The following is a 25,027-nucleotide window of genomic DNA, read 5'->3' as shown; positions in this document are numbered from 1 at the left end:
AGAAAAAAAATGGCCACCAAATGAAACTACTTAAAGGGACTTTGGGTTCAACTGATACACACACAAAATGTGATGTTCCCAGCATTCTGCATAAATGCAGGAAACCAAAGATCGTCCCTGTCAAGGTCAGCAGTGAAACCAAAAATAAAAGCCCTAACAAAGAGGAGACGACAACGACAGGAACATGGGAGAAGACAAAGCATCGCGGGGGCCTCCGTCCCCAGGAACACCCACCCTCTCCAGCTAGGTCCGTCTAAAGCACTGCCACGCATTAACACACTTGAGCATAATGTAATTCAATTTCACTCCTCTCCAAAAGCTTCTTTCAGAATAGAACAGGCATCCCAAGTATTTCCACATCCATAGAAAGGCTTCATTGTGGCACAAGAGTGAGCGCTGAGAATATCAATGAGGAAAATATGCACGATTTCATGCAAGTTACTAAATGCTGGTCATATTGACAAGAAAAAAAAAGAGGCCACTTGAAATTCCATCAACTGTAGCAGGGATGAATCTGGCAGCTCTAACGCAAGCCAAAGTGTTTTGGACACGTTGCACATTACACCGAGAGTGAGGACATGCTGGAATTCCTTGGCGCGATGATCGAACGACATAATAATTCTGTAAATATGACCACATTTGATCAGCCGGGTCTGAAAATTATGCCTTTGTTCTGGATGACCTATATCTAACGTACGCACTGGAATCTCTCCCGTGATTGGAGCCAGATCCCTTCCCCCTTGATCATCACATCCACTGACCCACTTGTGTCTGTGTGTGTGCAGGAAGGCCTTGCCTATGTTTCCTGATTCACAGGAAGAGCAGATCAGCAGAATGTCCAAAAAACTATGCTTATACTAATTAATTGGGTGTAGTATTTCAGTGCTTGTTTTTTTTTTAGTGTGTGAGTGACTCAGATGTCTGGCAAGAAATCAAACAGTCTGAAATGAGCTGTGCAATATGACAAAATACACTGTGAAAAAATCTAATAATGAACTGTTTCTGTATTTTGTGATTCACAAGTGTTTTCGGCTTATTTACAGCTGTGAATTGCATCGCTTGATCTCTGCTCTGTTGACTTTTGATATTGAAAATTCAACTCTACAGTTTAGCAAAGTGGCTTTTATTGGCCTTTTAGTAGTTTGAAATAATAATGTATAAGAAATAATATAGAGAGAAATAAGTCTGTAAAATAACAGAAAACCTACTGGCAGTTCATTACAGGGTTTTTGTACCGTAATATACAACACCAACCCTGTCAATACATCACTTTAAACCAGAGGTCACCAATCTCGGTCCAGGAGGGCCGGTGTCCCTGCAGGGTTTAGCTCTAACTTGCCTCAACACACCTTCCTGCTGTTTCAAGGACTCTTAGTAAGACCTTGATTAGCTTGTTAAGGTATGTTTGATTAGGGTTGGAGCTAAAATCTGCAGGACACCGGTCCTCCAGGAACAAGATTGGTGACCCCTGCTTTAAACTATTAAAAATGTTAAAAATGTACTTTTTCAAGGTTGAAAGTTGTTGGAAGAAAGATCAAGGTGCCAAAAACGCAATTCAAACGCATAAATAAACAGGGAAAAATAAAAACACGAATCACAAAATACATAAAACTGTTAGTTTACAGATATCTTTTTACTGTTGGTGTGTTTCCATCCAAAAATGCAAATTAACTTTATGCGCAAAATTGCAATATCGCATAAAAGACGTGCGAATAAAGCAGCGTTTCCATCATTTATTAGTCAAATTAGTCAAAGAGAACATAATGAACAAAATCGTCACTTCCTGATTAACTGGCACCAAATATCAACAGTAAAAACGTAATTTGCTGCAGTAGGAGAAGCTGCGTGAATCTTTTCTTCATTTAATAAATGACTTGAGCCTCAGAAGATAACGCAGACACGCAATGAATGTGTGATGGCATTTGAAGGCGGAGCACGGACCCTCTTGACAGTTCTGGAGATCATTAATAATATAATAACACTAACACTGAAATGATTAAGGCAATTTAAAATGACCAAAATAACATTTCAGATGTTCTACAAAGTGCTTGGCTGGATTGTCTATTCACACACATTTTTATCATCACATGATTTCTTATAACAAAATCACATGATCTTTTTTTAATGCACATACTGGAATTTGTTTGGTAAAAGTGTTTCCATCGTAGTTTACGCGCATCTTTTCTTATCGAATAAAAAGTTTATCCTACTCAGTTATGCACATGCGGTAATATGGTATACCGCGGGATCTAAAAATAGCAAAGGTATCAGTTTCAAAACCGTTATACCATCATAAAAAACAATGCACTTAAATAGGAGACAAGGAATAAATATTAAATATAATTTATTTAATGCCTCAAAATGCATATGCGCAGTCGTCATCACAGGACAGCGTAGAGGAGAAAGAGAGAGGTGAGGAAAGATGGCGAGTCGCGCACCAAGTGACCTGGTCTTGAAAAAGAACACAACTTCTGCAGTTTGGATGTATTTCGGGTTTCGACCGAATGAGAAGCAATTTGCCAATTGTGCTACAAAAAGGTGACTGCGAGAGACGGAAACAAAGGCTGTTGTCCAGTTTCTGAATGGTTTATGCACGAGCCAACAGTTTGGTGACGCTGTCTGAACCTTACATCATAATTTTTTTATTATGCACAGTAATACCGTATACCGAGGTAATATGGAGGAGGTTTGATGGTATCAAAATTTGGATACCACCCAAGCCTAATCATATGGACAAAATAAAAAGTCTATTCTTTATCATTTATTTTGTGACATCACAAAATCTAAATTATATATATTTTTTCTCCAAGCATAAGGAGAGGAGAGAATGTGAAGTACAATGAAAGTACAATGTTTATATTTTGCTACTTATTTTGATGTTAACCATATAATCACTAGTTTCTGAAAAGTGTTTATACTTTATAAATACTTATTTTTAAAAAATTTTAGATTTAATCAAACATTTGCCCTAAATAAAGTGGGAAATATGATCACATAGGAATGAGTACATTTCTGACCATTTTGAGGGATGTAAACAATAACAATAGTCCTAACATATTTCCTGTTTTACATTTTTCATTTCCATAGCTTCCGAGAATCCAAAAAGGTCGGCATATTGATTAATAAAGTCATGATAGCTATTTTAATGTTATAAATGAACTGCATCCTGATATAGTTATGAAATAGTTTGACAACAAGCAGAAAATGTTTATGGGCCAATGCCATCACCATACTGAAATGGTCTATATGCGCTTGTTAAATGTGATGTCATGCGAAGCAGCTTTCGGGTCCAAGTGCTCTATCAAACTGGGGAAACTCAACAAATTGTAATAATAATAAACGTTTACAGAGCGATGTCATACTTTCGAAAATCACGATCGTAATAGATATACATATATATCCATGCCTAATATCTGATGGCCAGAAGTGATTCATTTTTTATGAATTGTTAAAATATCTGTGTCTGTGATGCAGCAAGTCCTGAGACTGTCGTGTACACCATGACTTTATATAAAATTCACTTGAATGTGTGATATGACTAAAAAGGGGGTCATAAATGAGTATTTTCTCAATTTAAAGGAGTAGTGGCTTGGTCCCGAAAACAGTATTCACGATTTAATAAGCGGATAGTATGTAAAAAAGGAATAGTCCTTTACATGTGGTCAGTAGATATAAACTATTAATTGACTGAGTTTACAGGAGAGCTACTATATTGATGATACTGGTGGTATTTATCATTATACTATCAGGATATGAGATGACTTCCAGTTGCAGTCAGAATTATTAGCCCCCCTGAAAGAAGATTTTTATCAACACATTTCTTAAAATAACAGTTTTACAAACTAATTTCATTCATTCATTTTCTTTTCGGCTTAGTCCCTTTATTAAACTGGGGTCGCCACAGCGGAATGAACCGCCAACTTATCCAGCATATGTTTTACGCAGTGGATGCCCTTCCAGCTGTAACCCATTACTGGGAAACATCCACACACTCATTCACATACATACACTACGGCCAATTTTCACCTATAGCGCATGTCTTTGGACTTGTCGGGGAAACCGGAGCACCCGGAGGAAACCCACACGAACACGGGGAGAACATGCAAACTCCACACAGAAACGCCAACTGACCCAACCGAGGCTCGAACCAGCGACCTTCTTGCTGTGAGGCGACAGCACTACCTACTGCGCAACCGCATCGCACCTAACTAATTTCTAATAACGGATTTCTTTGATCTTTTCCATGATGAGAGTACATAATATTTTACTAGATATTTTTAAAGATACTAGTATTCAGCTTAAAGTGATATTTACAGGCTTAATTAGGCAAGTCAGGGTAATTAGGTAAGTCATTGTATAATGATGGTTTGTTCTGTAGACAACCAGAAAAATATATAGCTTAAGGGGGTTAATAATATTGACCTGAAAGTGATTTAAAAAAAAAAAGCCTAAATAAAATCAATCAGACAATCTCCAGAAGAAAAAATATAATAGGAAATACTGTGAAAAATTCCTTGCGCTGTTAAAAATCATTTGGGAAACAAATTTAAAATATACATGATAGTTTTTGTCATAATGGCCAGCCCTATATGGCATTAAATCTAGTCTGAAATGGTCTGTGTGTAGGTTTGGATGGAGCAGACCAGTGGTTAATTACAACTCTGCTGCGGTAAAAGCCATCTAAGATCATCCTGACTTCACATTCCCGACTGCATGCGAGTAGGAAGTTCTCATGACGTTGCCGACAAACTGAGAGGTGGATTAAATCCTCTCTTTTTTTCTCCAAGCCACCTGCTGCTTCCAGGTTCACCAACAGAGCTCTGAATTTGGGGTTTTGGTGATCAAAAGAGTCATCAGCAACCGCAGACGTACACAAAACACCCCTACAATGCCAACCAGACACTAGCATTACCCCAGCCTTCAAATGGTAGACAATCAAGACATAAATAAACTATAATATTACCACCTCTGACAGGTGATCCACCCACCCCGGGTACTTGTGCATGAGGGGACAAGCTTTTGGGTGGGGTGGATCAAGAGGGTGGGAAAGTGGGCAAGTTTAGTGTCAAAACTCAGCCTAATCACGTTTATAAGAGAAAACATTCTGTCAAAGCATGCTGAGTTATGGATGTTAATAAACAACTTGGCTATGGTGTCGCCACCATATGCATTTTCACCCAAAGGCAAAGTGAGTAAAGTAGATTTAGACATGCCAAACATGAATAAATGATATTTTGATTAGCAGTGTGAACTTAACTGTTTAAACATGAATAGGTAACTATTACGAAGTGTCAACAAATAATTAGTTTAAAGGGATAGTTCACCCAAAAATGAAAATTTGCTCACTATTTACTCATGCTCAAGTGGTTTTAAACCTTCGTGAGCTTCTTTCTTCTGTTGAACACAAATTAAGATATTTTGAAGTAAAACAAATACTATGGATGTCCAACATTTTTCAAAATACCTTCTTTTGTGCTCAACGTAAACTCATAATAGTTTGAAATAAGTAAAAGCTCAGCATAACAAATCAAATACTATGGATGTCAATGGTTACTGGTTTCCAACATTTTTCAAAATATCTTATTTTGTGTTCAACAAACTCATAATAGTTTGAAATAATAAAAGCTGAGCATAGTAAAACAAATACTGTGGATGTCAATGGTTACTGGTTTCCGACATTTTTCAAAATACCTTCTTTTGTGTCCAACGTAAACTCATAAAGGTTTGAAGTAAGTAAAAGCTGAGCATAGTAAAATAAATACTATGGATATGAGTGGTTACAGATTTCCAACATTTTTCAAAATACCTTCTTTTGTGTTCAACGTAAACTCATAAAGTGTGAAATAGGTAAAAGCGGAGCATAGTACATTAAATACTATGGATGTCAATGGTAACAGGTTTCCAACATTTTTCAAAATACCTTATTTTGTGTTCAACATGAACTCATAATGGTTTGAAATGAGTAAAAGCTGAGCAAATGATGACAGAACTTTAATTTTTGGGGTATACTGTCCCTTTAAGACTGTAATAACAAATGTAAAACAAATACACAAGAATAAATTGAGTATAAAATTAAATACAGCAATTAACAAATTAATTTTACAATTAAATCAATTTAGAATAATACATATTTTTATTAACATACATTCAATTTTTAATTATAAATAAAAGCAGCAGCTCTCTAATGTCAGCCAATTCAGATCTTTTGTTATGAAGAGATTTCACTTACTTAAAGTTACGCGAACTTATCCGCTGTTTCACAACACATATGTTGGACTCATCTGATATGAACCGAGACAAGGGCTCTCACAGAAGTTTATTTAGGGTAAACGCCGAGTCTGTAACTCTGTTATGTGTTGTGGTCCCGAAGTCTTCATATCTCTCGGCTGGTTATAGTTAGCCAGGCGGCTAAAAACGTCTTCGAGACAAACTTGTATCCATTCAGCGAGTAACCGACGGGCTTAAAAGTAACCAAACAATAATTATCCCCGGTAACCGACAACAATGTAGAGCCAGTTGTTGTTGATATATTCCAGAATTAAGTGTTTTGAGAGCTTCTGAAGGAGTGGATGTGATCGTGTTTAATCCTCCTCCTGTGCTGTCAGTTCCCCATCGGAGCTTCGGTTCCTCTGAGCGGTGATTCAGTTCACGAGCTGCAATAAAAGCGTCTCTTCATAAAATCTCCATGTGTTGTGTTTGTTCCTGGTTACTCAGATCGACTGCTTCAAGAGGAAAACTTTACTGACTTGAAACGGAAATGCTACTTTATTGTCTTCTTGAGAGTGTAGTTTTTAACTCTTTAGTGACTCGAGGCGAATACATATTACTAGTGCTTTATTTACACATGAAATCAAAACTAACCATATTGATTTTGTCAGCTCACATTGCTATCTGTGCATGTCATTAGGATTTTTTTAATGCAATGCTTCAATTTAAGCTGTTTTAAACTTTTAAACTAATTTAATAAAACTATAATAAAACGTATTTTAAAGTTAAAACTTGAAACAAAATAAAGTTAATTCAAAAATAAAACTAATTCATAACACAATCATAGTATACAACAAATGCATAAAATATTATTAATAAGTACAAATATTACTTTATAAACAGTTAGAGTTGTTGATTTGATTACTTCATGTCAATTGTTACTTTTTGTTTATTTTTAAATAACATAGTTGTTTATATATTTTTTATTAATATTTGAAAAAAAGTTTTATACATCAAGTTAAATACAGAACGTATGCATAACACGTCAGTAAGTACAAGCAATATTTATTAAAAGTTAAAGATTGTATTACAGTTTCATTACTTTTGTGTCATTTATTACTTTTTGTTTGTTTGTTTGTTTAGTTTTTTAAATGATTTTATAGTGGTTTAAATAAATTTAATAACTTAAAAGAAATTATACATCAAGTTAAAGTAAATAAATATTTTATACTGGCAACCACTTAAAACAAATATACAGTTGAAGTCAGAATTATTAGCCTCGCTGTTTATTTTTCCCCCCTCAATTTCTGTTTAACGGAGAGATTTCTTCAACTCATTTCTAATCATAATAGTTTTAATAACTCATTTCTAATAACTGATTTATTTTTTCTTTGCCATGATGACAGTAAATAATATTTGACTAGAAATTTTTCAAAACACTTCTATACAGCTTAAAGTGACAAAGGCTTAACTAGGTTAATTAGGTTAACTTGGCAGGTTAGGGTAATTAGGCAAGTTACTGTATAATGATGGTTTGTTCTGTAGACTATCGAAAAATATATAGCTTAAAGTGGCTAATAATTTTGACCTTAAAATAGTTTTTAAAAAATGAAAAACTGCTTTTATTCTAGCCGAAATAAAACAAATAAGACTTTCTGCATAAGAAAAAATGTTGTCATACTGTGAACATTTCTTTGCTCTATTCAACATTATTTAGGAAATATTTGAAAAAAGAAAAATAATTAAAAGGGCTAATAATTCTGACTTCAACTGTATTTAATATACTATAGTATCTATAGAACTACATAAACATATTGCACAGACTGTGGAAATGATCTCCTTAAGAAAAAATAAGTAATTTATCTGTAGTAGTTACCTAATACAAAGCATAAAATAACTTTAAGAAACAATATTTTAATTGACATTCACCATTGACCATTGATGTCTGTGGTATTTGTTTTTCTTCTATATACAGTATGGTAATGGTTGCCATTTTTCAACATTGTTCAAAACATCTTGTATTTTAAAAGAAAAAAAAACTTAACTGGATTGGAACATCAAGTTTAAGTAAATGATGACCGCCAACCTGATTTCACCAAGTAGGACATGTTCCTGGATTCAGGATTCATACACATTTTTACTACTAGAATTCCACGACTTTTCCAGAACTTTCAAGTAAATTTTCATGACCTGTTGATTCATTTAATGTCTATGTATACATAGTAAATAATAAGAAAAACAAAGCATGTTCAAATTTAGTACAGCATAAGCATATAATAAAACACGCAACAATCTATTTAGTTTATATTTATGTAAAATTGATTTTGTTAATGCTTAAACAGCACTAATAATTTAAGAGTATGTTTTTGGCCAAGGACAGAAAAAAGTAAAGACAACTAAGCTATATTAAAGTTAGGGCTGCACAAGATATTGTTTCAGCATCAATACTGCAATGTGTGCATCCACAATAGTCACATCGCAGGATATGCAATATTAAATTGGGATTATAGTTTAATACAGAGTTTAATCATAATGGAGTAAAAGTTTATCATCTGCATGCATTTTTAAAGAGATCACCCAAAAATTACTTGCCATTCTCATTACACCCTTCACTTGATTCAAACATTCTTTTTTAAAATTGAACACTAAAAGCAGAATTTAATAACTCCTATAGTACAGAAGCGAATGGTGAGTAAATAGTGAGTATATTTTAATCTTTGAGTGAGCTGTTCCTTTGAGGCCTGTGACTGTGTGAACATTTCAATATTTCAGAGTGTAAAACATCCGGGTACAAGTCATTTTTTAATAATAAAGTTTTATTAATAAAGCTAACTTTATTAATAAAAACTTTAATAAAGGTTAAATAATATACAATGAAGACTGTGCAGTGATGATTATTCAATATCTGTACCTGAATAGTGAATACCTGAAAACTTTTGTCTTTACTATATTTTATTGATCTATGCTTGTAATTTATTTATTACATATTATTCGAGATTCACTCCTCTACAAAATCCCCCCAATCAATCCAAATAAACCTGCTAAATCATCTGGTGAAATTTTATTCGCATCGCAATATATATCACAGAAATACAAAATATGGTCATGTCAGATTTTTCCTATATTGTGCAGCCCTAAATTCAAGTATACAGATATTTGTTAAACTAATGACTTTTCCAAAACTTTCCAGACCGGGAAAATGTCATGTCAAAAATCCATGACTTTTCCAGGTTTTCCATGACTGTATGAACCCTGTGGATTAACATCTATGTTGATCCTGGAACTACATTCAAATCAGCCAATCAGAATTAAGGGATATGTTTACCATTTATATTAAGTTTAGGCTTACGATTAGGTTTATGCACTTACATGATCGCCATCCAACTGTTATTCTCCTTAAAAAATGTAGAGTTATGGTTGGGTTCAGGGGTAGATAATAGGTATGGGTTACATTCATTCATTCATTCATTTTCTTTTTGGCTTAGTCCCTTTATTAATCCGGGGTCGCCACAGCGGAATGAACCAGCAACTTATCCAGCACATGTTTTATGCAGCGGATGCCATTCCAGCTGCAACCCATCTCTGGGAAACATCCATACACACTCACTCACACACATACACTACGGACAATTTAGCCTACCCAATTCTCCTGTACCGCATGTCTTTGGACTGTGGGGGAAACTGGAGCACCCGGAGGAAACCCACGCGAACGCAGGGAGAACATGCAAACTCCATACAGAAATGCCAACTGATCCAGCCGAGGCTCGAACCAGCGACCTTCTTGCTGTGAGGCGACAGCACTACCTACTGCGCCACCCCTGTATGGATTACATTTTCAAACGAAAATGATGTTGACAGAGATGTTGATCGAGGATCGCATCGTACTTGGCAAGATCATGACATGCAAATAATCACAATAAAATTTTTTTTGGTCGAACTACCCCTTTAAGAGTTGCAGATAGGAAGATTTTGAGAGAATAATGCTGGAAACTTTTTTAGTATTTTAATATTTTAGGCAATATCGTTGCGTACATAAAGCTCTTGCATGATTGTATTAAAAAAGTGCAGAATGAACTGCATACAATCGTGTTTGTGTTTTCTTTTTTGGCAATGAAAAATATCAAATGTCAGGTTTGGAATGACGTGACAGTAAAAAAAATTAAATATAGATTTAGTTTATTGAGTCAGCTGCAACAGGCTTTCCCCCCAAAGCATGACCAATAAAAAAAAAATTAAAAAGGGGGATGTAAACTTATTAACTGCAAACTGCAGTAAGACATGAATGTTATCTCACGGGCTTCTCATGAATATTAGCAGAAATACGGCTCTCGTTTAAGAAGAGCCTGAATCAGAGTCTGCATGTTGATTTACTCAGCCATCACTCCCTCTCGGATGAGATTCAGCTCATAGCACTGGGTCTCGTAGCGGTACGCCATGCGGATCTGAGCCACGTTGGTTTTGCGGATGTCGTTTCCCTCAGGGCCGTCCTTCAGGTAGCTGGTGCCCAGGAAGTGAATCTTCTCCTGTTTGGAAGACAATAAAGCTCATGCTGCAGTCTGGATATTAAGATGTGATTTTATAAATTGGTAGAAGATATAGTTGATTACAATTAACAGCCTCATTTGATTTTTTTTTCTTTTTCAAATATTTCCCAAACGATGTTTAACAGGGCAAGGCAGTTTATTTCCTCTAATATTTCCCATAATTACATTTTTAAGACCACTTTAAGGTCAATATTATTAACCCCCTTAAGCAATATTTTTTTTTGATAGTCTACAGAACAAGCCATCATTATACAATAATTTGACTAATTACCCTGACTTGCCTATAGTTAAGCCTTTAATTGTCACTTTAAGCTGAATACTATATTGAAAAATATCTAGTAAAATATTATGTACGATCATCATGGCAAAGATAAAATAAATTAGTTTATGTATTATGGTTAGAAATGTGTTGAAAAAAATCTTCTTTAAACAAATTAAACTTTAATGGAAAAAAATATACAGGGGGCTGATAATTCAGGATGTGCTAATAATTCTGACTTTAACTGTATGTTGACAAATCGATAATAAAATAAAAGCATTGTTTTACACAGTGCAGGAGTGGAGCTCAACTGTAAAATATTGATTTAGTATTATTAGATATTATTAGAATCATGTCAAATACAAATGTTTTGAAATAGAAAAATATCACTAAAAGTGGTGTAGTTATTAGGTACTATTACAACTATTTAGTCTAGTTACTGTTAATTGAGGCTAAAATATAATATAACAAATTATAAATGTTAAATCAAGTGCAACTAGAAATAAAATAAACACACTGAGTGTAGCTCAGCTTTAAAATATTGATTAGGTATTAATCATTATTTATTATTATTATTATTAGATATTATTAGAATCACTATGCTATTGTTCTAAAATAGAAAAAGACAACTAAAATCAGTGTTATTATTAGATACAATTACAACACTTTTGTCTAGTTGTTGTTAATTGACGCTGAAAAAAGCGTATAAATTTTATAAATTACAATATAATCAATTATAAATGTTAGATCAAGAGCAACTAGAAATAAAATAATAAAATGAAACTACAAAAAGTTATCAAATAAATAAAAATGAAATTAAGAAACTAAATAGACATATTAAAAAAATAAGAAACTGCTAGAAAGAAAAATCCAGTTTAAAATAAAAAATAAAAAAGAAGGTATAAATGAATAAAAAAAATTATATGTGGTATAATTGTATATTAATAATATAAAATAAACAAACAATAAAAACAAAGTAAATTTAATTAAAACATAATGAAATTTGTCAAATTAAATCATAAAAATAATAATTAATAATAATAATTATAACATAGGGCTGCACAATATTATTATTATTACAAATAAGTTGTTAGATAGAAAAAAATAATAATAATAATACATAACACTAAATAATTCTAATATTTTTATGCAAAAAGGTATAAAAATAATAATCATAATAATTATTAATTATATTTTATTAATTTATATAATATATATATATATATATATATATATATATATATATATATATATATATATATATATATATATATATATATATATATAAATAATTGCATACTTTCATATTAAAAAATACATAAAATAAATTAATTCAATAAATATAACAGTTGTTGTGTAATAAAATAAACACCACTGTCTCTAAATGTAAATCTGAAAGAGATGTGATGTTCAGGTCAGCTGGCCTCACCTCAGCAGAAAGGCCGCTCTGCAGGACGCTGTTTCTGGCGATCTCACACATGTCACATGTGCTGAGCTTGAACACCTGCGCTGCGATGGCGTACTCCTCCATCAGCGGCTCCTGTCCATGAGTGCACATAAAAACAAACATGTCAAATCAAAGAAAACGGATGCGTGAGAAGCATCAGGAGGTCAAATATGAAAACAAATAGGACCATGATGTTACATTAACAAACAATCATAAATATGAACACAACATTGAACATAAGAGCTATTTTAAAAGCTATACATAACTGACATTAACTACCAATGCATATACTATACATACTTAAACAATACACATAACCTAAGACAGACTGCACAAGTATGTTTACATAAGACAGAACAATATTGTGGCGATGCGGTGGCGCAGTGGGTAGCACGATCGCCTTACAGCAAGAAGGTCCCTGGTTCGAGCCTCGGCTAGGTCAGTTGGCATTTCTGTGTGGAGTTTGCATGTTCTCCCCGTGTTCACGTGAGTTTCCCTCACAGTCCAAAGACATGTGGTAGGTGAATTGGGTAGTGCTACCTGTTATAGGAGAACCTCTTCTTAACATTATCAACTCTTCTTTATCTTTAGGCCATGTTCCAAATCCCTACAAGTTAGCTGTTATTAAACCTATTATTAAGAAACCACAACTGGAACCCAGCAACTTAGCTAATTATAGGCCTATTTCAAACCTTCCATTTATATCTAAAATACTAGAAAAAGTTGTTTCTGCTCAATTATGCTCCTTTCTGCAGACCAACAATGTTTTTGAAGTGTTTCAGTCAGGTTTCAGAGCTCATCACAGTACAGAAACTGCATTAGTGAAAATAACCAACGATTTACTCTTAGCTGCTGACAAAGGGTGCATCTCGCTATTAGTTCTACTCGATCTTAGTGCGGCATTTGACACCATTGACCATGGTATCCTTATTAATCGCTTAAAGTCTACAGGTGTCCAGGGACAGGCCCTACAATGGTTTAAGTCATACTTATCTGACCGTTACCAGTTTGTAAATATAAATGGACAGCCTTCACAAATCAGCCCAGTAAAATACGGGGTGCCTCAAGGATCAGTTTTAGGCCCTTTACTGTTTACAATATACATGCTACCCCTGGGAGACATTATTAGAAGACATGGGATCAGCTTTCACTGCTATGCAGATGATACTCAATTATATATTTCAACTAAACCTGACGAGACGTCTAATCTGTCCAAGCTAACTGAGTGTATTAAAGATGTTAAAGACTGGATGACCAACAATTATCTTCTCTTAAACTCAGACAAAACAGAATTATTACTTATTGGGCCTAAATCCTGTACACAGCAGATCTCACAACTCGACCTACAATTAGAGGGATACAAAGTTAGCGTTAGTTCTACTATAAAAGATCTGGGTGTCATATTAGACAGCAATTTAACTTTTAAAAATCATATTTCCCATGTCACAAAAACTGCTTTCTTTCATCTGAGAAATATTGCTAAGTTACGAAGTATTCTATCCATCTCAGATGCAGAAAAGCTAGTCCATGCTTTTATGACTTCTAGGCTGGACTACTGTAATGCACTGTTTGCTGGCTGCCCAGCATCCTCTATTAACAAACTTCAATTAGTACAAAATGCAGCTGCCAGAGTTCTAACCAGGTCTAGAAAATTTGATCACATCACCCCAATTTTATCCTCCTTACACTGGCTGCCTGTTAAGTTTCGTATTGAATTTAAAATATTGCTTCTTACATATAAAGCTCTAAATAATCTAGCTCCTGCTTATCTAACCAATCTTCTGTCTCGCTACAATCCAACTCGCTCTTTAAGATCTCAAAACTCAGGACTTCTGGTAGTACCTAGAATAGCAAAGTCGAGTAAAGGAGGTCGAGCATTCTCATTTATAGCTCCTAAACTCTGGAATAGCCTTCCTGATAACGTCCGAGGCTCAGACACACTCTCCCAATTCAAAACTAGATTAAAGACCTATCTGTTCAGTAAAGCATACACTTAGTGCACCACTTAGGGGCTTCCACACAGGTTATGCATCTTGCTGATATACACTGTGAACATCAGCTACGCTAATTATTTTCTTTATTCTCCATTTCCACCTGGGGATACTCTTCCCGAGGCCCTCAGACTATGCAGAGTCACTGATTCGATCCAAGACCAACGACGAGATGATCCCAAGGTTTCCATATCCTGGACCTGGCCGAATCCTGAACAACTACTGCGATGGTCATGGAAGAGTGGAGAACATGAGACTGTTTCCTATGACGCTCCAGAGACAGACGAGTCTTCGCTGAGGCCAGCTTCCAGCCTCCGCCACTGAGACTGCAGCTCTGCACAAGACGTTTGGCCAGCGGAGAAATTAAAATGGTCGTGCCCAACTGAGCCTGGTTTCTCTCAAGGTTTTTTTTCTTCACTTCCGCCTTTAGTGAAGTTTTTTTTCCCTCTCCGCTGTCGCCACTGGCTTGCATGGTTCAGGATCTGTAGAGCTGCGCATCGTTGGATTTGCTCTTCAATATTTGGACTCTCAGTAGTGATTATTAAACCACACTGAACTGAGCTAAACTGAACTGAACTTAAACACTACAAACTGAACTACACTGTTCCTATTTACTGTGACCTTTTATGTGAAGCTGCTTTGACACAATCTACATTGTATAAGCGCTATACAAATAAAGGTGAATTGAAAAAAAAAAATTGAATAGTGTATGTGTGTGAATGAGTGTGTATGGGTTGCAGCTGGAAGGGCATCTGCTGCGTAACACACATGTTGGATAAGTTGGCGGTTCAATCTGCTGTGGCGACCCCAGATTAATAAAGGGACTAAGCCGAAAAGAAAACGAATGAATGAGAAAAATATTGTGCAAGAGGTATTTAAGGTAAAAGAAAACAAGCATTATTGAGACCTTGTAAGATGGAGTTTAAGAAAAGTGTCAGGTGCATATGGAGAGAGCGTTTCTACAGGTGGTTTGTCAAGCCCACTCACCTGTGTGAGGGACACTCAGAAATGCACAATGTTTTTTTTTTTAGAAATATGGAGTGATTGTAAGAAAGTGTCTGGTGGAAGTGTCAGTTAAAGTGTCAGGAGAATCGAAAGAGTGTGTTTTCTGCAGGTAGGAAAGGAGCTACGCTTCACAAATGTTATTTTAGACAAAAACTAAAATAAAGACAAACTATTGGTCAAAAAATCCTTTTCGTTAACTGAAATAAAATTAAAAATTCACAATAAATGAAAAACTAAAACTAAACCAAACAGAAATAAAATAATAATTATAATAATTATAAATGTATACATAGTTGAAGTCAGAATTATTAGCCCCCCCTTTGAATATTTTTTCTTTCCTCCGTCTCCATTTCCCAAATGTTTAACAAAACAAGGAAATTTGCACAGTATGTCTGATAATAGTTTTTCTTCTGGAGAAAGTCTTATTTGTTTTATTTCAGCTAGAACATTTTTTTAAAAAACCATTTTAAGGTCAAAATTATTAGCCCCTTTAAGCTATATTTTTTCCGATAGTCTAGCCTAATTAACCCAACCTGCATAGTTAACCGAATTAACCTAGTTAAGCCTTTAAATGTCACTTTAAGCTGTATAGAAGTGTCTTGATAAATATCTAGTCAAATATTATTTACTGTCATCATGGCAAAGATGAAATAAATCAGTTATTAGAGATGAGTTATTAAAACTATTATGTTTAGAAATGTGTTGAAATCTTCTCTCCGTTAAACGGAAATTGGAGAAATAAATAAAAAGGGAGGCTAATAATTTTGGGGTTGCGACAGCAGAATGAACCGTCAACTTATCCAGCATATGCTTTATGCAGCGGATGCCCCTCCAGCTGCAAGCATATATATCTTACGCACTCAATTAATAAGCACTAATTGTGGTCGAAAATTAGAAAACACCTGTAGATCCACTTTTACAGCCAAACACGATTCAAGCACATTTTTATGTACAAAATACATTTACAAACATAAAATGTCTTAACTAGGTGTAAACTAGCCATGTTTAACTACATAAACAGTATGATCTTTAAAATGAAGATGTTTGTCTGAATTCATAATTTGTACTTTTATTTGTTAAATATGTATGGATTTGGAGTGTTTGTTTAAACCAGGGGTGCCCGAACGTTTTGATATGAATGGCCAAAACCAAACATCAATATAAGCCATGAGCTGAAGATAAATATACCAAACAATTTTTTATTAAAGTAGCCATGGGTAATTTCCTAATTTATTTTCTAATATTTAGAAATAAATAGAAAACATTACTTTGAATCATATTACCAAATTCAGTATAACTTTTCTTGTAATTATAATAATTGCCATAAAAACAAAAGCACATTTATAACACATGGGAGTTCAGTGCTGAATACACTAGCCAAGCGGAACCTGCCTTTGCCTTCATTTGCTCACCAAAGTCCTGTATCCTTCGGGTGACAATATGTACATTTTAAACTAAATCTCATTCATTGACATCATTTAAATTGAAATGTTTAATTTCAGTTAGCTTTTTTGTAGCTTAACAATAAAACAAACAAATAAAAGATACATTACATTAGTAATGACAGTCTCTAAACCATCCCCATCACTCTCCCCATCTTCTCAGATGGGATGGCGGGCCAAATCAAACGTTACCATGGGCCAACTTTGGCCTGTGGGCCCTAGTTTGGGCATCTCTGGTTTAAACAATTATTTTATTTTTATTACTAAGAGGTTTGCACTAGAGTTAATGTAAGTTGCGTAAAAGGTAAACTTTGCTCTGCGCTGGAAGTGTTCTGTTAAAGGGATAGTTCATCCAAAAATGTAAATGAATTCATCGTTTACTCACCCTTGTGTGGATTTAAAACATTATTAAGAGTTTCTTTTATTCTGTTGAACACAGAAGATATTTTAAAGAAACCTGAAACCGGTAACCATTGACTTTCATAGTAGGAAATACAATGGAAGTCAATGGTTACATGTTTCCAGCATTCTTTAAATATCTTCTTTTGTATTCAACTGAATAAAGAAAATCAAAGGAGTAAAGGAAGAGTAAGGGCGACACGGTGGCGCAGTGGGTAGCGCTGTCGCACTCCAGCAAGAAGGTCCCTGGTTCGAGCAAGAAGGTCGCTGGGTCAGTTGGCATTTCTGTGTGGAGTTTGCATGTTCTCCCCATGTTTGCGTGGGTTTCCTCTGGGTGCCCTGGTTTCCCCCACTGTCCAAACACATGTGCACTCACACTCACCCCCCCCCATGCTGTCCCGGGAGAGAGCCCTGACCTCATAAGATCCTCGAGCCCAGGGCTCCCTCCCATTTGCAAGGTGAGAGGGGAGTTTGAGCTCAGGTCGAACTCGAGAACTCCCCTGCTTTAGTAGGTAATGAACAGATAGTGAGTGCTCTTAAGAGATAACTACTTACCAGGAGCATGTCTATGGTACCAATTTAGATTAGTCAATTAACTTAAGTTACGTGTTTTTGGACAGTGGGAGGAAACCGGGGAAACCAGAGGAAACCCACATGAGCACGGGGAGAACATGTAAACTCCACACAGAAACGTCAGCTGGCTTGGTAAGAACTAGAAACAATGACGTTCTTGCTGTGAGGCAACAGTGCTAACCACTGGGCCACCATGCCACCCATCTAGGAATGAAGGAGGAGTAGGGGGTGGAAGGGGGGATTCTTCAAAACGAAGATGGCTGTTATATGGAACTTAGGGTATTTATAGTGGCTTAGGAATTCTCTGATTGGTGAATCATAAATTGAATAATGCGGGAACGGCCGCATGCAATCATAAGCAAGTGATCCTCTCGAAATTAGTTTATAAATAAACTTCACTCAGAGCACTCACACTTCTCAAATGAACTGGGAAACGCGCCTGGCCACAGTTCGGATAACATAGTGTGAGTGCACCCATAAAAACTAGATGTTACGGAACACCAATAGGTGCGGCTAAAGATCAACTTCGATATAAATGGCCCTGGGAGTAAGTAAATAAGTAAAGGATGAGAAAACGTTGACAGAACTTTTAGTTTTGTGTGAACTATCCCTTCAACTCTGTAAAACTAGAATAGATAAAACTAAAACCGAATACACTAAAGCTAAACAGAAATGTATTCACAAACTAAAACGTGAACACAATGAATTGAAACTAAATTGAAATGTCCTGCAAATTTTTGAATAATTTTAAAAGGCAAAAGTGACTCACCTTGGTGTAGTGGAACTGCATGGGGTCATCGGTGGACAGAGAGACCATCAGGCCCTTCTTATGAAACTCCAGCAGCGGATTCTTGTTGTACTCCAGGAACAGACTGTTGTTGCTCAGAGGAGACATGGCAATGGGCACCTGAGCCAGATAATACAGGTACTGCAGGACTGGACTCTGTGGACACATAAGGACACACTGACTGCTGTTTCTGTGATAATATGATGACTCTTATTCTGGCTCTCTCAGCAGCAGAAGTTGTTATAGTTGGGTAAACTGTGTGGCAAAGTACTGTTGCTGTCGTGCTAACAAAAAATTGCACAGAGGCAGATTTTTGACTGAACTGTTTTTTTTTATTTTCTGCACTTACTTTTATAAAAACTCTAATCCCCTCCCCTTAAAGAAGAAAGAACCCTTCCCTTAAAGGGGAAACATGCTTGGATGTGTTGTGTAAGCATCAGTAGCTCCTACAGTGCTACAAATACTGTTTGATTTATTTATTCTTTTATTATTCATTTAACTGTTAATGTATCCATATCTTATATTTATATCAAGATTATACTGTATATCACAAAAGCTTCAACAATTATCGCAACAATACAATTTGATGCCATCATTTGCTTAACCACTACACTCAATTAAAAAATTTAAAAGCTGGTAAGTTGGAACCCAACAATAGGTCAGATATTGTAAGAAATGCTGGATTCCACACAATTCCTTAATGTTGTCCCAACACAAATCGATTAAGTTAACTTATTTGTTTTTACAAATTTAAGTGGATTGAACTTAAAACAATTTAGTTGTCCAAAAATGCTTAAGAATTGTGTTGTTTCAACTAATTTTAAATAAGTAGTTTCAACAAGCAGAAAAAGCCATTATTTGAGTGTATGAGGAAACCAAACATAAGGTTAATTGAATTGGGTTAATTTAAATGACACTTTTTAACCCAACAGCTGTTTGTCCAAATTTGATAATATTTCACATATTTGATTTAACTCACTAGAACAATGTGAACTTGAGAAAAATGACTTTAAACTGAGGCTGCACAATGTATCATTTCAGGATCGATATCGCAATGTGCACGTATACAATAGTGACATCACAGAATATGCAATTTTGGGATTATAATTAAGCAAAAGCCATAATTTCGAAAACATGAGATTTTTTAGAGTTTAACCATAGTAGAGAAAAAGTTTAGGTACACTCCCTGACAAAAGTCTTGTCACCTATCCAAGTTTTAGGAGCAGCAAGTAATAACTTGACTTCTAGTTGATCATTTGGTATTAGAAGTGGCTTATATGAAAGGCAAAGGCCTCTAGATTATGCTTATTTAACCAAAATAAAATTTGATCATTGATAGGACAGTAAAGTCTGACTTTGCTTTGACAAAAGTCTTGTCACTTAACAGAAATAATGTACATTATTGAATATGAAGTCATGGTGCAGTGGAAAAAAACATTAATATTGTGTATGACTCCCATGATCTTGGAGGACTGCATCCATACATCTCCTCAATAACACCAATAACTTATTAATAAAGTCATCTGGAACGGCAAAGAAAGTGTTCTTGCAGGACTCCCAGTCAAGATTCTTAGGATCCATCTTCAATGCCTCCTCCTCCATCTTACCCCAGACATGCTCAATAATGTTCATGTCTGGTGACTGGGCTGGCCAGTCCTGAAGCACCTATACCTTCTTTGCTTTCAGGAACTTTGATGTGGAGGCTGAAGTATGAGGAGCGCTTTACTGCTGAAGAATTTGCCCTCTCCTGTGGTTTGTAATGTAATGGGCAGCACAAATGTCCTGAAACCTCAGGCTGTTGATGTTGTCATCCACTCTGCAGATCTCTCGCACACCGCCATACTGAATGTAACCCCAAACCATGATTTGTCCTTCGTCATACTTGACTGATTTCTATAAGAATCTTGGGTCCATGTGGGTTCCAGTAGGTCTTCTGCAGTATTTGTGATGATTGGGATGCAGTTCAACAGATGATTCATTGTAAAAGTCTACCTTCTGCCACTTTTCCAAATGATCAACTAGAAGTCAGGTTATTATTTGTTGATCTTACAACTGGGATCGATGACAAGACTTTGGAAACGTTAGGATGCTGGAAAATCGGGCTATTAGAAAAACAACAAAATTGACTCAAGACACTTAACCACGAGATTTTTCTCCCGAATGAAAAAAAATGGGTTGGTCTTTGTAATGTTAATATAGCTAGAAGTTACAAGAAGTTCTTGTAGAGTGGATGTCACCAATGCTACCTACACTGTCACTTTGGTTTAGTGATGTAATGTTACCATTTAATGGGAGCATTTAATAACCCATATTTGAGAATAACATACTCCTCCAACTATGAATATTCCCTAACATCCCCTTCCTTCAACCCCATAAGTTTTATTTTTATTTGATTTATTTAATTTAATTATTGAATTCATTTATTTCTATTTTTCCTTTTTTATTATGTCCTTTTGCTTCTGTCTGAAGTTAGTTTGAAGAAAAGAAAAACAAAACTAAAAAACCTTTGTTCCTCAGTACCTGCAGTGTACTGTACCTTGTTTTATGTAAAACACAATAAAAGAAATAAAATAAAAAAAGATGTTCTGAATCTCAAAATATCAACAATACATTTTCAGCTAAAACTGTAGTTACTGCCTTTTGGCTTTGCACTGCAGTGTATTTTTAAGATGTGTTTCCTGCAGCAATGGTTAAAAGGAAACGAGCATTCCCTTCATTCATTTTTCCCCCAAAATCTGGTCAAATATTAAAAATACATAAATCCTAATAAAGTTAAAGAAATAAATTCTAAGATATTACATAGATATTATCACTGCAATGATTTTTTTTAGTATGTTTAAAGGTACAGTAGGCGATTGTCTTCAGAAACATTTTTGTTGTGCTGGTTAAAAGTCTCTTCATATTCCAGTAGTAATGATTAAAGTAAATTAAAGTAAAATCTAAATGTATTTATATGTATTTTTATATTCTGGGTAAGGCATAAGACTAAAAAATGTTCAACCAATTAAATAGTGCTGGGCGAGATGTCACTCTCATAATTCCGATAAGTAGCTCAAACTGTCAGCAAATGCAGATTTGAGCTACTGCGCACCTGTTTATACGCAGAACCGCCATTTGTGCATACATGCACTGCGCGTTCATGACAGAGAGAGAGAGAGAGAAAGAGAGAGCACAAGCGGTAAAAAGAAATGCTGAATCAAAACTTGAATCAATATTGGAGTTTCCTTTGCTTGCTGAAGAAGCATTTGTTTTAGGCAGGTAGTGTTACGTTTTACTATTTTAGCTTCACGCAGAGCTGATTTAGATGTTGTTGTTACAAATGGGTTATCTGCACAGAAGTGTTATTCAACCACTGAAATCTTCCGCCGAAAGAGTGATGTGACTATTTTCAGTTTCATAACGTACTTTTACAGCATCGATAATGTAGATTTTTATTTATTTTAACAACAAAACATAAGTAAATAGCGCTATTCCGCCCAGCCTGCTTTACTGAGGTGAAGTTGTTTTATATTCATATCACATTGGTTCATTTTTTAACTATGATGACCTGTGACGCACTCCCTATATTGTTTACTGCTACTCTGAACATTCGGTCAGAAATAGCATGTAAGTATGGCTTAGTAATGAGTGTAATTCCTGCATGCCGCCGGACAAGCACTAGTCGCTTTAGCTCAACACATAAGAGAGGATTCTGCTGTCAACTTTAAGGTGCACATGCTCGTGTTATCAGGAGGCGTGGCTCTGGACGGCAGGGGAGGGACTGCGGTTCAGAGATTTATGCTAACCGGTTAGCATTGTGGAAGATCACTTACTGCACCTTTAAGGAAGTTTTTTCACCTTTGTGTTGTTTTTGTGAAATGGAACCGGAAACAATTCTTCATTTATTTTTCAGTTGCAGTTACACAAAACGGTTTTGGTCCCAATTTTCCCCTTATTACTTTTTGAAGTGTATTATAAATTTGTCAACTTAACTGATAAAATGGTTTTATTTATGGATTGCAACCCTGGATTTTTGGAAATGGACAAAATAACTAAAATTCTTATTTTATTTGTAAAGTACCACATCCACAAAACAACATGTATGCTGACTGTGCCAAATTGTAAACTATAAATTTCATTGATCTAAAAAAAATGTTATGATTCCCTGACTTCTATACAGAGTAATCCCAAAGCTCTTAAGACATCCCAACTGGTGAAAAAATAATGTACATGATTAATTTTGGTTGTTAATTCCCTTGTATACTGTTTTATGAATAATTCTGTACTCCCCTGTTTAACCAATAAAAAAATGTAAATGTATGTAGATGTATGTGAGACGGGGCGCTGAGGTGAAGGTCGCCCTCTAATGGTCAGGATGAGTGAGTGGTGTATTTACCTTTTTGAGGTTGAGGCCGTGAGAGATGTTGTCTGCGGTCATGAAGCAGGCCAGCAGGTGAGTGATGGCTCCAGCTTCACCACAGTGAGGTCTGAACTGAAACGTGTTCATTCCTCTTTCCCTGCACGACACAAACACACAACGTACAGTCATTCTGCTCGCTATATACTTTTTATCAAATTGTATTGGAGGTCAGTAATTAAGTATTTTTACTTCACTGCTGTATTGAAGAAATTTTTTACTAATTTCACTCATTCATACATTCTAAAGCAACATTTCATATAAAAACATGACATTTCTGTTATGTTTTTTGTTATCTATAAAGAAAATTAAATAGTAGCGGTAAAGAATACTTCATTATTTAAATTTAATGACTTACTAATAAAATAAATCTGGTCAGAGTGAGTGTCCAATTAATAACTCGCTGATCTGGTCAGAGTGAGTCTCCAGTTAATGATTCACATATTAAAATGATCTGGTCAGAGTGAATCTCCAGTTAACAATCCACTGATTCAAATTAACTGAACTATGAGATGGTCCATGGGATAAAATTATGGAAGGTATAATAAATCAGTCACATATTCTGAGTCAGGAATTGAAACCCTTTCACATTCAATTACGAGCACCAGTACATTTATCCAGCATATAAAGGTCCAAGGTGTTTTTTTTGTTGTATCATTGAGATACTCACTTGCGCAGCTGGTTGAGAAGGGCGATGTTGGCATACATGTAGTAAATCCAGTAAGTGTATGATGGGTTCTTCACAATGTCCCATTCCTCAGGTTTGGGGCTCTTTGTGGAGAACATGTGGCCGCTGTGTTTGGACTCATCGTCCACGCTGTCAAAGCCTGTCACCTACAGAGAGAGAAACATGGGGCTGGAAGGGTTAAATATCAGTGAAATTTTCTAAAATAATGTTACAAACGTAAAATGATGATTTTATAAAAAATATATATATTTTTAAATAATCTATTCTCATGACTGCAATGATGAATCTTTAGCATCATTACTCCAGTCTTGACTGTCACAATCTGTCAGAAATCAAACTAACATGCTGACTTTGTAGTAAATATCATCAACGCTGAAAAATGTGGAATTCATGATATAATTTACCAGTATTCTCTGATGAAAAGTAGCTCAAAAATGCAGCATTTACTTAAATGAGAAATCTTTAGTAAAATTCTAATTGACTGTACTTTAATGATTTGATCTTTTTATCATGTCCTCATTGCGTAAAGTGTTACAGATAAAGAAATTCTAAATCTTTTTAAACTTTTGAATAATAAAAAAAGTCATGAATAAAAAAAGACAACTCCTCTCTTTGCTCAAGTTTTTACTATTACATTATTAGCCAGATTCACTCACATGCCTCAAGAAGACACTAAGCTCTGGGTTGGAGTTTGGGTCAATTGTAGCCTGGAAAACAGGGAGGAAGATGTTTTCCAGCATCTTTCCGAAGTGTGGCACAAAGTTCCTGCCTCTGAAAATGTCGCTAAAGGGAAAATGAAGAGAAAAAATGAACTGTTAGTAAAGACTGAAGGCCTTTGTATACCTGTTTTTAATGTGTTTAAATGCATCTCGTGTCACTCATGTTTAGACTTTTTATAAAAGGCCCTCCTCTCTTATTTTGCCATGCACAAACCCATGAATGAGCAAACCCATTTTTTTTATTTTTTGAAGAGGGGGGGGGGATTGTCTTACGATCAAAATGGAGAGCAATTTTTGTTGTTTGGGTACAATTCCTGCAATTTTTTTTGTGTTTAATATTAATAGACATCTAGTAGATGACTGAATTTGAAACAAAGCTAAATTTGAACGGTCAGTGAAGATCTAATAGACATCTAAGAATGGTCCAAAAGTTGACTAGTCATCAAATAGAAAGGGATTAATAAATACACATGAAGTCTTATCTTAAAAAAAATGGCCATGTCTATTATAATACAGTCTCGGGAATTGTATTAAAGCTGAGGTGGTACCTTTTAAAAGTATGTGTTTTTA

At 35.2% G+C, this 25,027-nt stretch overlaps 2 protein-coding genes across 2 annotated transcripts in view; both read right to left on the bottom strand.

The window, feature by feature from the left end:
- dennd2c (DENN/MADD domain containing 2C) overlaps positions 1-6,809 on the bottom strand; it is a 60,338-nt gene extending 53,529 nt beyond the window's left edge. The window contains 1 exon segment of the mRNA XM_056463209.1: positions 6,230-6,809. The gene's annotated coding sequence lies outside the window, so the exon portion shown is untranslated.
- A 3,557-nt stretch (positions 6,810-10,366) lies between these two features.
- The window catches only part of ampd1 (adenosine monophosphate deaminase 1 (isoform M)), a 33,893-nt gene continuing 19,232 nt past the window's right edge, over positions 10,367-25,027 (bottom strand). Inside the window, exons 10-15 of the mRNA XM_056464017.1 lie at positions 24,395-24,521; positions 23,721-23,884; positions 23,030-23,150; positions 18,637-18,810; positions 12,440-12,550; positions 10,367-10,730 (exon numbers count right to left, since the gene is read on the bottom strand). Of these exons, the coding sequence (XP_056319992.1) occupies positions 10,575-10,730; positions 12,440-12,550; positions 18,637-18,810; positions 23,030-23,150; positions 23,721-23,884; positions 24,395-24,521 (853 nt within the window). The 3' untranslated portion in view covers positions 10,367-10,574. The remainder of the gene's footprint in view (positions 10,731-12,439; positions 12,551-18,636; positions 18,811-23,029; positions 23,151-23,720; positions 23,885-24,394; positions 24,522-25,027) is intronic.

The sequence above is a fragment of the Danio aesculapii genome, chromosome 8, assembly GCF_903798145.1.
Source record: "Danio aesculapii chromosome 8, fDanAes4.1, whole genome shotgun sequence".
Classification (NCBI taxonomy): domain Eukaryota; kingdom Metazoa; phylum Chordata; class Actinopteri; order Cypriniformes; family Danionidae; genus Danio; species Danio aesculapii.
Note: the sequence above shows the minus strand (reverse complement) of the source record. Positions and strands in the feature narration are given on the sequence as shown.